The sequence below is a fragment of the Polistes canadensis genome, unplaced genomic scaffold, assembly GCF_001313835.1.
Source record: "Polistes canadensis isolate GaletaPanama2010 unplaced genomic scaffold, ASM131383v1 scaffold_43, whole genome shotgun sequence".
NCBI lineage: Eukaryota > Metazoa > Arthropoda > Insecta > Hymenoptera > Vespidae > Polistes > Polistes canadensis.
This window is the reverse complement of record NW_014569590.1, coordinates 251,181-264,627: the sequence shown is the minus strand read 5'-3', so window position 1 is coordinate 264,627 and position 13,447 is coordinate 251,181. Positions and strand designations below refer to the sequence as shown.

The following is a 13,447-nucleotide window of genomic DNA, read 5'->3' as shown; positions in this document are numbered from 1 at the left end:
AATGCTACTTAAATAGACTTGACATTACCCCTTAACAAATAGTATGTAACACTTCATTTATTTAGTATATATATATATATATATATTTTTTTTGTATTAATCTAAATTTCAACGTTGACGAATAATGCGATGGGGTAATATAGTAACGTGAAAAGTTTCTAAAGAGGTTTTCATTTCAAGTACTTGGGTATCAACACACGTTGGCTCGTTAATTATTTTCCTCCTGGTAAGAGTTCGTTAGAATCGGATTTCACACAAGGGGGACCAAAAGATCTGCTTGCTAAGAGAAAATAATCGCTTGGCGAAAACGCGAAGTAAAATTAGCCGTACAGGAAACAGTAAGGTAAAGAAACGAGGAAAAGAAATAAATAAAGAAAGAAAGAAAGAAAGGGAAAAAAGGGCTAAGAGGGAAAGACTACGGAATTTCTCTCATAATTACGCTAATCAGCGGCACGTGAATCGAGCGGCTGTCTTTCGACGATTTCAAAGCCATGACAGAGAAAACGAGAAAGAGTAAAAAAGAGAAAGAGTAAAAAAGAGAAAGAGAGAGAGAGAGAGAGAGAGAGAGAGAGAAAGAAATACGTAAAAAGGACGAGAGGCGCCGGAAATAGACACGCGAGAAACGCTAAAGGGGTCGCACCACGAGAAAAACTGAATAATTTGTAAAAGATCTTTTTTAATTCTCTCTCTCTCTCTCTCTCTCTCTCTCTCTCTCTCTCTCTCTCTCTCTCTCTTAGCTAATAGGATCAGAGAGTAGCGCTCAAACGATCCTTGAAGCCGCTGTTATTTCAAGGAGACTACGTTGGAAAGAGAGACGTTTTCGTGTTCGTGACATTACGTCGCACTGTTACGTTGTTCGCGCTAAATTCTAAGAATATATTCTTATTTTTCTCATTTTTTTTTTCTGTTCTTTTTTTTTTTTTTCTTACAACTAACTCTTAACAATCTCTTTACTGATAAATACATTGGATCAAACAAATTTGATAGGCTTTTTTTTTTTTGTTCTTTTTCTTATTATCAGTCATGGCTTGAATTTTTATACATTAGTACGATTATATCTGAAAAATTGTGTAATATATTTTTATAAAATTGTTTTTTTTTTTTGTTCACGATTTAATTTTACACGACGATGATGCACATATTTTATAGACCGATCTGATCCATAAAAATTTGTATATAACTTTTTTCTCTCTCTCTCTCTCTCTCTCTCTATTTTTTCTTTTTATATTAAGTCATAGTAAGTTAATTTAACACGTTGACGCATCGATTTGATCTAATCGAAACAAAATCTGTTATATTTCTTTTAATTTCTACTGACCTTTACATATAAAACTTATCCAACATTTTGTGGTCATTTAAGTTTCAAATTGATTTTATGATATATTTAAATGATAAGAAAAATTATATCTTTTGACATACGATAGCCGTTTAAACGTACCAACATTCGCGAAGTTAAACCGAGTGAAACAGAATGAATGAATGAATGAAAAAGAAAGAAAGAGAATGAGAGAAAGAGAGGAAGAGGAAGAGACAGAGAAAGGGTTGAAGGGAAGGGAGAGAGAGTTTAGAGATGGTGCAAACACTCGTGTCTTCATCAACGACGTCTCGAGAAGGGAGACCACCCATCAGGCGCAATATCGTTTCATCAGCCGCTAATATCACTGCTTCGAGTGGTTCAACACCTTGTAACGCCAGGTGGAACGTCGGTGGCGCCGCAGGAAGTCCTAATGAAGACAAATCTCACCCAAAATGGCGACCGAGTTTATTTCCTGCTCCACCTCAACCTTCTCTAGTTCAACCTTCCCCTTCCATCTTCTTCTTTATTTTTCTCACTCTTGTGTACTCATATTATCGTCAAGGAACCACCCCATCTTCTTCTTTCTCTTTCTCATTTTATCTTGAATTCTATCTACAACGGTCGAATAATTAAAAGTACAAATTTCAAAAAGAAAACAAAAAGAAACACAACAATTATGAGCCTTTTTTCATTTTTTTTTGTTATCACGACAACACGAACGAACGAAGGACTTCGCACAACAACGTTCTCCCTTAATTATGAAAACATTTTTTAATCTCGAGAAAATTGTGAATCAACTTTCTCCCTCCAACCACCTTCATCTTCACTCTCTCTCTCTTTCTCTTCGTTTTTCACGTTGGTTAATGTCCGACTAAAATTAATTCAAGCACATTCGTGTTTTTCGTACGTGGCAAAGAAAACGAAATGGGGTAACAGGAAGATGAGGAAATTTTAGAAAGACGGGAACGTCGTCGAATTACATTTACCCGTCTCGAAAAAGGACAACCAGGGGGGGGGGTAAATAAGTAAGTAAGTTAGTTAGTAAGTAGGTAGAGAGAGAGAGATGGAGGTAGGGAGGTTAGGTCTGAAGGAAGGATTCGAAGAAAAAAGGTTAAAGAAAAGGTAGAAATAAAAAATTAGGGAAAGGGAGGAAGAGGTGGAGGAAGAGGAGGAGGAGGAGGAGGAGGAGAGTCGTGGGCGAAATCTGCGAAAAATCGAGCGATAAATCTCGAACGTGACCGCGGTTGTGCCGTCGTTCTGCCCTTGGCGTCTAAACGACTAAATAAGTGTTCCAATTTCAAAATTACCCGCTAAACGATTTGTGGGCCGGCAGAAAATATATCGTTGACATGTGGGCAAAGCCCCTCAGGGTTTGCCGGCCGAAAGGGATCTTCCTGACGTTTCACTGTGAGAATGAGAAAGATAGAGAGTAAGAGAGGATGACTAGAAAGAGAGGAAAGATAGAATGAGAAGGAGAAAGAGTGAGAGAAACTTAGCTCGCTGCTCGCTGCTGGGAGACAAATGACCGTCTACCGACGGAAGACGCTTCCAAATTGCTCCATGGTGGTGGTGTCGTTGTACCATTTTATGTATATCCCTCTTTCTCTTTCTCTGTATTCCACTTTCTTCCTATTTTCTTCGAATATCCTCACAGTCGTCTTCGGGCAGACGACCTATTAGCGAAACATTCATTCCACGTGACGCGTGCCACGAGCGATTTCACGGGACTCTTCTTCTTATTATTATTTTTCTTACTCTGATTTTTATTCTTATATTCTTTTTCTATTACTTCTTCCTCTTCTTACACTTTATCTTCTTTTTCCATCGGGGAAAAAAAATGATTTGTTCTATATCGATACAATTTTGTTGAAGAAATATTTTCAAATATCATATGAAAATTCTCTTTTTCATATTATGTTTAAGGAAAAATATTTCTAGTCGTGTAGGAATGACTTTTTTTTTTTTGATGAGGGTTTATGAGTATATGCAAATGAACACTTTGCACATTGGTTGAGATTTTGTGTAGTTTAACAGTAAACTTTAAACGACTATGTGTGTGCGTGTGTACTATGGTTACTGTAGTTATTATAATTAGCGACGCGATATAATACTCGCTATTTTACTTACTCGCTATAACGTTTTTGTTAGAGTTACCTAAGATCTACGTAGTTTCGTTTATTTACAAATCAGTACTAATTTTGATTCCCACGATCGTTTTTTATTTTAAAAATATTAACTAAAATTATTTCTTTTGTTTTCTTCTTCTTTTTTTTATAAAGAAAATATTCAATAACAACGTTTCTTACATTTTTATCGTCGTTTACATGAATGATAATGTATGAAAGATATTAATGAAAAATAATATTTTGTTTTAATATATAAAATATATATTCGACGAACAATTAACGTATTTAGTTCAACGCGAATAATATTAAACAAAAATGTTTTTTATTGTTTCGTTAATGATCGTTCACACACTGTTGGAAACGTATCTTTTCGTAAAATATCAGCTCGAACTCGTAAAACGTTGTCACGCTACAATATCTTTCGTTTTTCTACAAAGCCACAACTATCAAGGATCGATTGAAGCATTGAACGGAAGGATTTTTGCTTCGGGCAAAGAACTCTTATATAGTAGAAAACGACTTTCGTAACTTGTCAACCAATGTACAATTTTCTTTTTTCTCGTTCGGTGGGCACAAGAAGATTCAACGTGGTCGACTAGTTTTTTCGTCTCGCTCCAAAAATCACGTTGGTTGTTTATTGTTAAGCGAAACGTTACGTATAATTTTGCCGATAATTATGACAGTAATTTAAGTTAGAAAAATTATACAAATTTATATTTATATAATTTTATAATTGTGCCGGTAAAAAATTAGAAAAGTAGACTAATTAACAAGTGAAGGAATAAAAGAAAAATTTAGTTCATAATTTATTTTATAAATAATATTAATAATATAAATTATTTTACATATTTATAATATCAAACATATCATAAAATTTATTTTTCTAATTTTTTCATTTAGTCCACTGTCCCAATTACCAGTACAATCATAATTTCCTATCTATCTATCTATCTCTCTTTATCTCCCTTTTTTTGTATTTTTCTTTCATTTGAAACATCTCGTGTAGGTAAAGATAATTTCGCTTAGTTATTACGCTTCTTTCAAACGTTTCAATTACTTTCTACACGTTATACACCCAAGCAGATAGTTATTTGTTAGCATTAACGAGCTACTCGTTGTTCAAAGAAAAAAGAAAATGGTTGGGAGAAGAGGGGAGAGATCGTTAGAATCGCGTGTAGTAAAATAAAATGGAATGCAGGAAATTAGTATAAAAAAAAAAACTTCATCTATAAAATACACAGTTTATCTAATTCAGCAATAAAAAAAAAAAAAAACAAAACAAAAATAACATTATACTAATGTTTAAACGTGATAGTTAAGTTAGATATAAATATATTATATATATAAGATGAATACAATTATCTTAGAAAAATAATTATCTTGGAAACTAATAGAGACTAAATTCTAATGCTGAGAGAAACGTTTGAAACTGAGAGAAAATCGAGGAGCGTTAAATTTGACTAACGAGAAATTGTTACCAAATAATCTATTAACTGGCCGAGCTATCGTCAAGAGAAGGAAACGTTGTGTCACGGCTTTTAACCGTCGACAATATTCTAGACGAGTGAGTCTCGTTCGAGCGGAACCAAGATGGCTGTCGCCGACAATGTTGTTTTCACTATCGAATGTATTCATGTGTCGATAATTATGGCCAAATGTTTAAATAAATCGAGAAATATAAGAGTTATTCAGTCTATGGTTTATCATATGTTGTAATTTAAATCCTGTTTCGGATAGATTATTAATACATTCTCTCTAAACTTTGATTTAATCTACTATATCATTATTAATGGCAGGCATATGTTTTGGTTTGTCTAAAAAGTTCGTGCTAACTTATTAATGTGCAAACATATAATCAAACTAAACTAAATATAAAATAACTGTAATAGTATAAATTAATGTTATTAAAATATTTGATCGCTTGGAAAGAAGTTTGCGTTAATTTATAAATATTATTTCATACGTATTTTTAATTGATAAATAATATAAAAATTAAATATATATATATAAATTAAAATTCACTTATGTTAAACATGAATAATATATCTATTTGATATAAATATACTTTGAATAATTGTGAATTATCAACCTGCATATATGAACGTGGGGTGAAAAGTTTTGAACCTAAACAAAAAAGTAAAAATCATTTATTTTCATACATATATGAGATGTATTAATAAATCTACTAAAAGTCGATGATTAAATGTATTGGTAGGAATGCGTGTGATCTGTAGTCTCGGTCAGAACGTTTAGAACAGACATAAACATTCTTAAGATTCGCTTGTATTTGAAGTATTGAAACGGAGGTCAAGGCTTTAGTTTACTTTAAACGCTCGTCCTGTTGACACGTAAGTAATTTATCGTCTTCGAATATACGAACAGTTAAGAAATCATTTAATAAATTAAATACATTTTTTGACAAATCAAATTAACACATACGTTCAATAATACGTTAACCTCTTGCACGTACCAAACACACACACATTTAATAATATCTATAAATGCATCATACACATATACACATTTAATAATATTTTGATATACATCATACACACACATATGCATACCTTTAATATTATCACTAAATACATCCTGTACATGTACATACGTACATAAATTAATGTATATGAAATATATTAAGAGAAAAAATCAGTAAATTTTGAAAATTAAAAAAATAAACAAACACTCCATAAAATTTATTTGTACTTGAAACAACGGGATGAGAGATGTTTCAGTTTAGTTTTAATACTTATTTTATTAACATGTATATAATTTACGGAACTGTTTAATAAGATTGGTATACATATTTTACAAATTTATAAATTAATTTACCACACATATATATATATATATACATATTTAAAATGCGATTATTGTTCCTTTTTATAATTTTTATTTCCAAATTCGATGAATTCCAATTTTCGAAGGTAAAAAAAGGAGTATGAATCTTATTTTCGTAATATAGAACTGTTGTAACTTAGAATCGTTTAGAAGTTAGAACGACATAGTTGAAAGTAAGGAATAGAGTGAGAGAGGATGCGTTGCGAAAGGACACAGCCGCAGCGGCGAATTCGTGAACATCAAACGAATTAAATCTCCGCCGAGAGTCGACCGCAGAAACTAATATCTCGTCTCGAAAACCGTTCTCCGTTCTTCTTCCGTTCGTTCGCCGACTCCTTCTTCTTCTTCTTCTTCTTCTTCTTCTTCATCGTCGTCGATTTTCGACGTCGTCCTTCTGCTGATTTTTACTGGTGCCGAAGGACGAGAATTCTTTCCGATCCTTATCGATATTTTGTTCACTCGGCTACTGTGATACACACACACACACATCTTTCTTTCTTTCACACCATCTTTTAAATTAAGTTAATTTACGGTATTTTTTTTTCTTCCCCTTTCCAATCGTTTCTCAATTTATTTATTGTACAATATTTATCTAATTTAATAATCTTATATATTCTGGATTATTGGTCTATAAATAATATTAGGAATTTTTTTAAATAGAAATATTACCAGTTTTGATTTGGATTTGTAATATTAAAAATTCATAAAACAAAAATAAATATATATATTGGTGCCGTATATAATTTTATTTACTTATAAGAAATATTTTAAATTTAGAATAAATAATATATGTATATCAATGTATAATTTATTATTATATATTAATTATGACAAATTCCGAGATAATTATAGATCCAATATAAATTAATTGCAAATAAAAATATATTAATTCGTTAATCGTTGACTAAGTGAAATATATATATTTTCTACGAATATTATAATTATTATAAATGATAAATAATTTTATTATCGTATATAAAATGGGGATTGCAATAGTAATCTATTTTTAAATTTGTTAACTCGTGTTATGGCAGACGGGGAGACATAGAGGAATTTCAGTATCTGTCTGCTGTCGTTAAAAGAGAAAAAGTAACAAACAAAAATAAGAACAAAACAAAATAGAAAAACCAAATGATCGCTCGGCTTTCAAATTTTTTTACGTGTCTTTGCGGTCGAAAGGAAGGTTCGACTGTTGCTATAACTGCGCGAAAACCACCGTGCACCATCGACTTCCTTCGTCACAGTATTCTTTCGAGTGGGGTCCTTCCTCATCGTATTTGTCCTTCCATTTCGTTGAAATACAATTTTCGAAAAGGCCACGTGAGGGACTTCGAAATTTGAAGTACGAAATTGGCAGTCTATATTGGAAACAAATTTGTTATCTTACTTGAAACAAACAACAAGATTTCGAATACTAAATTAAAAGATTTTAATACTTAACTACGAATCAACAATCTGTGTATATTAATTTATACAGTAACTGATTCTTAACAATTTGTGGTATTCACTTCGATAATAAATAAAATAATAATTGTTAATTATATATACTTGTTGTGAAATCAATAGAAGAAAGCAATAATATTTAACGCAAGATGTTAATTCAAAAATAATTAATTACTCAACTTGTCATGACTCATTTACAATCAAATTTTATCTATTCTACTTATATTTTTTAACTGCTAAATAAAAGAGAGAATTTTAATATCGACAGTTTATTTATACAATAATTTATACGGTAATTGGTTTTTCTCAAAATTTGATACTCACTTAAAATATAAATAAATTCATTTATAATTATCGTAAAATCACAAATGAAAATTAATAATATATAAACGCAGTATATGAATTAAAAAAAAAAAATAATAAATAAATTAAATAACTTGACCTCTCTCATATCACCTTCATTATAAAATTATTCTATTCAACTCGTGTGTGTATACTTAAAAAAAACCATTTTATCTCTTCGCAAATCTTCGAGGGAAGTTATTCGGATTAAGAATATAATATCGAGAAGAGATCGTTAAAGATCTCCAATACGAGAGCCACTACAACCTACGGGCTAATGTAACTGACATGAGAGAAGAATTTCCTTCGAGAGAAGATACATTCATTTCACACTAGTCGAGAAAGTTAGGTTATGGTAGTCATTTTCATCAAACATGGTCGAACAACGTGAACGTTTTACTAATATGAAACAAAACGTACAGATAGAAAATATAAAAACAGAGAGATAGAGAAAGAGTGTGTGTGTTAGAAAGAGAGAGAGATAGAAAATCGATGGAGTCTCTTTATTCAAGCAAAATGATTTTTTCGAGGGACTGTACGAGTCTGGTTGCGCAGGTGTGACCGATGGCGGCGGCCTTTGATCCTGGAGCGACTCCTCGGCTACTTTGTCCACGACTCATCGCGTTCGTCCGCCCTTCTACTATCTTTCTCTTTCTCTGTTTCTTCTCTCTTTTTCGTCATTCGCTTCGATTACTTCTCCTAGCGGGCAACGCCTTTCGCGAATACGGGGCCGTGTTGCGTTCCTCTTTCTTCATTTTTTTTTAACATCCATCCATCCATCCATTTTTTTCGAGTCATTCTCCTTCGACGCGGAAAATATCATTGTCATTTCCAACGAGAGTAACTCTCTCTCTCTCTCTCTCTCTTTCTCTCACTTTCTAGGTCTTTCGAAATAACCTAAGGTGTGATTTAAATACTTATCTGATTTATATTAAGTATCGAGTTATCTCGCAGATTATGCGTTCTCTTTTATGTTATTTTTTCTTTTTAATAATAGTTGTATATACGGGGAAAATAATTCTATGGTTTTGTTAGAAAATTTTACGGGAGATTGAGAGAGAGAGATCATTTTTATGAATAATTTTTGTCTAAGTATTTATGCACGGAAATATTGTTGTTTGATAATTGCACGTAACGTTGTATAATATCATCGTGATAAATGATATGAATTTTGTTAAAATAATTATGTTTTGAGATGATTTATTGGTAAAACGATTCTGTGTTTTGTTTAGACAATTTTAATAGTCATTTATGATCCGAGTATAATTCTTTTATTTTGTTAGAAATTTTTTAGGTAATTCGTGTAGGGGGAACGATTGCGTAATTTGATCAGAGATTTTAACGAGTGATAAAGAAAGATCGTTTATATGAATAATTTTGATAGAGAATTTTCTTATGGAAATATTTCTTTTATTTATAATTACAGAATATAATACAGTTGTGATAAATAATTTTGTTCAGATATAATATTTTTAGTTATAATTAATTAATATATATCATTTATACGAAGAACAACTTTCATATAGAAACTCGTATCCGGAAACATTTCGTTTAGTAATTACAGAACGTTATGTATGTGTTAATAGATGTTTAAAAGTAACATTGCAGAATAATAACCCATAACGTTCGTTATTTCTTATTGAATAATAAAAACTAAACAATAATTGACTATGATTTTTTCAACTGATAACTGTGGTCAATAAAAAGCACTCTGACAAAAAGCATTACGTTCTGTACTTAATTAATGAAATGTTTCCGGAAATATCGTAGTTTAACATATGAAAGTTATTTAAAATAATCTCGTAAATCAATTATATAAATTTCTAACGAAACTATTGAACGAAAGAGTACACTGCAATGGATTCAATTTTTTGATAACGTATTCGTATAGTATTTTTTGTTTTTTATTTTGTTTCAAATAGATAATTTTGTTAAGCGTTGAAAACATTTCTTTTCTACAAAGAGAAAAAAAGAATTTCACCTTCTTCTTCGAAGTTCGTTTTCGTTCACCTCTATCTCTATCTCTCTCACCGAATTCCAAGAGGATAGAACACCGGAACGAATGCGTAATACGATTTTTATGGAGAAGTAGCTTGACATGTCTTAAAAATGCATCTGATTTGTGACTCGTAGGTTAAAAATAATTTTAAAAGGGAACAGATCTAGAGAAATAGAAATAGAAATAGTAATTCTATCGTTTTATCTAAGCTTACACCTACATATTTTTATAAAATAGAAATAACTTTTGATATTTATCGAGTTACTATCAATTAAAAATTTATGTTCAGTATTTTAAACAAAAACAAATTCTTTTACAAAATATTCAAAAATACTTACTACATAAATAACTTGAATATAAACTGAACATATTCTAACACACATTTTTATATATATTTTTTCAAGGAAAAATATTTCAAATAAATAAAAATATAGTTCGAAAATTATTGGATCGTGTTGAAAATTTCAATCGCATTAATTTATTGTTTCCTTTTCTGTTACAGAACAAGCGAATCACTTGAACCTGTTCAACAATCGTCAGCAACCGAAGAAAAAACGTAAAAGTCGGACAGCGTTTACGAATCAACAAATCTACGAGTTAGAAAAACGTTTTCTTTATCAGAAATATTTGAGTCCAGCTGATAGGGACGACATAGCACTTAAATTGGGTCTGAGTAATGCCCAAGTGATCACGTGGTTCCAAAACAGAAGGGCGAAGCTTAAGAGGGACATGGAGGAGTTGAAAAAGGACGTGCAAACGGTGAATCCTCTGTTGGTTGCTCAACATCATAAAACTTTTCTGGAGAACGTGCAAGATCTTGGAATATTGAAGAAACGGCCGCTACCAAGTTCGATGGAAGAAAAATCGTAGAAGAAGAAATATAAAAACATATTTCCATTCGTTATTTTTCATTAAAACAATCGCGAATAAAAGAAAATGAATTTTTTCTTTGATTTATTCGCGAAAAGTAAATAGTATGAAAATCAAAGCCAACTGCGGGAGATGGTCGTTCTTTTAACGAAATTATTTCGAGAACGTGAAAGAAACTATAGTGAACTTCGATATATTAATAATAGACATTTCTTCGATATTATTATCGATTTCCCGAGTAATCTTTTTAAATATTTTCTTCTCTCTTTTTTTTTTTTTTTTTTTCTTATCATCGTCATTATATTATGTGTCGAAGTAGGATTATTTAAAAGAGGGCTTCTCAAAATTGTTCCACTTGGTGATCATCTTAAACCTGACAAGTATTTCTTAACCCTGAATATAAATTTAATACTATCATTTCTTTTCCTATCATAAATTCACAGATATATTATACGCGTAGCGTTGCTATACTCGTTTCTAATAAATTTTCCATTTTTTCCTTATCTAGGATTTGTTTAGTTTTGTTTAAATTTCTACGACCCCATTCTATCAGATCGTCAGGGTCGTGATTCATACTTTGAGAAGCCCTAATTTAGAATTATGAGTGTATATGGTCACGTGAATAGATATTTAAAATTATTCGGAGACTCTAAATAAGAAAATAAACGCTAAAGTATTTAATTAGGTATACAATTATTATATTTATTTGTATAAAATTGGTGATTATTTAGTTGAACTTTGGAAAAGTTATTATCTTATTCTATACATTCGTAAATATATTTAATACCTACTGGTTCGCATAAGGGAAGAAGAAGAAGAAGAAGAAGAAGAAGATTAGATATTAGAAAGAATATTAAAACAAACTTGGGAAATTCAGTATTAATAATAAAGTCTCGAATGTAATTACGTTAACGTCACATGTGTAAGTGGAAAGAATGAAATACACCGTGTGGAATTTTATTTTCATTCTGATCAATGTTCGTAAATGACAACTCGATGAAAAATATTTCGGCATCGATAACATGAATTGTATAATACTGTATTTATTAAAAAAGAAAGAGAGAGAGAAAGAGAGAGTGTGAGAGTGAGAGTGAGAGAGAGAGAGAGAAAATGTAGAAAGAATCTCCGAAATGAATGATTCGATTAATGACACCGATAATAAATTATTATAATTATTAAATATCGAGAACCTAAATTATAAACTAGATCAACTTTTAGTTGAATCGAACGTGTATATAAACTTTGTATATAATATATAAATATATATAGGTATATACATATATACATATAAATATATTATAAAATAAATAAACACGTGTAGAGAGAAAAGAGAGAGAGAGAGAGAAAGAAATTACACACATACACACAGATACACACAGCCCTATACAAAATACACACGCAAACAGCAACACATTGTTTCCTCAATGATTTTACGTATTAGACGAAATAAACTCGTTAATATCGTACGTGATTAGAATAAAAAAGAAAAGAAAACAAAAAAAAAGAAACTATTAAACAGATAGATGGGACACTGCAATATATACCTAATTATTGTTTTTAATTAGGGGAAAATAAAAACCTTGACGATATCGTTAAAGACGTTACTTCGTATTTGCGATCGGGGAAAATAAAAAGCGTTCGTGATTTTAATAATAATTTTAATGCACGACGAACGAATGAGTGAGAAATAAAATAAATAAAAAAGGAAATGAGAGCGAGAGAGAGAGAGAGAGAGAGAAAGGAAAAGAATGAAAGAGAGAGAAAGAGAGAAAAAAAAAATAAAATAAAATGAATCAATAATACGCGCGAGTTAACGTTCTTAATTACAGTGTATAGTAGAATCTAAATAAATGGAAACATCAATTAAAAGAAAAAAAAAAATATAATAATTTGAATCCTGGATTTATATATGAACAAAAAAAACCAAATATTCTTTTTTATCTTCGACTCTCGATTATACGTCAAATAAATCTATTCCTATGTCTGTTAGGTTGAAAAGTTTTCAAGCTGGATCAAAATTTTGAAACGATTTAAAAGATGTTTTGTCAAATATAATTTTTTAGATATTGCCACAAAAAGCTGGGAATAATTTTGGTTAACTTAAGATCAAATTTAATTATTAAAATGCAATGTTTATTTTCGTTTGAAATAAATATATATATATACAAATATAAAGGATGGGCTAAAAATGGTTAAAAAAAAGTTACACAAAATTTTGTTTAATAAATTTTCTTCAAATTTTAGAACTAATAATTCAATTACTTTTGATCTATCTAGGATCATATAATATATCTACTTAACATTTAAAAAAAAGTATAATAGTATACAATTAAATAAAATGTTTATTTAATTTAAAAAAGAGTCAACTAAACCCGACCGAAGAAATTTTCACGAGTTTAAGAAGCAAGCAAGTAAGTAAGTAAGTAAAGTAAGAAAGAAAAGGAAGGAAAGAAGGAAGGAAGGAAGGAAGGAAGGAAGTTGGTTAGGTTTTAGATGGTGGGTACCAGTAAAGAAGGCAAAAGATGAAAA

The 13,447-nt window shown here is 30.5% G+C and overlaps 1 protein-coding gene across 1 annotated transcript in view; it reads left to right on the top strand.

Moving 5' to 3' along the window:
• Window positions 1–10,918, top strand: part of LOC106784984 (myb-like protein Q) — a 58,410-nt gene extending 47,492 nt beyond the window's left edge. Inside the window, exon 2 of the mRNA XM_014745057.1 lies at window positions 10,551–10,918. Within this exon, the coding sequence (XP_014600543.1) occupies window positions 10,551–10,918 (368 nt within the window). The remainder of the gene's footprint in view (window positions 1–10,550) is intronic.
• Window positions 10,919–13,447: the final 2,529 nt, after the last annotated feature.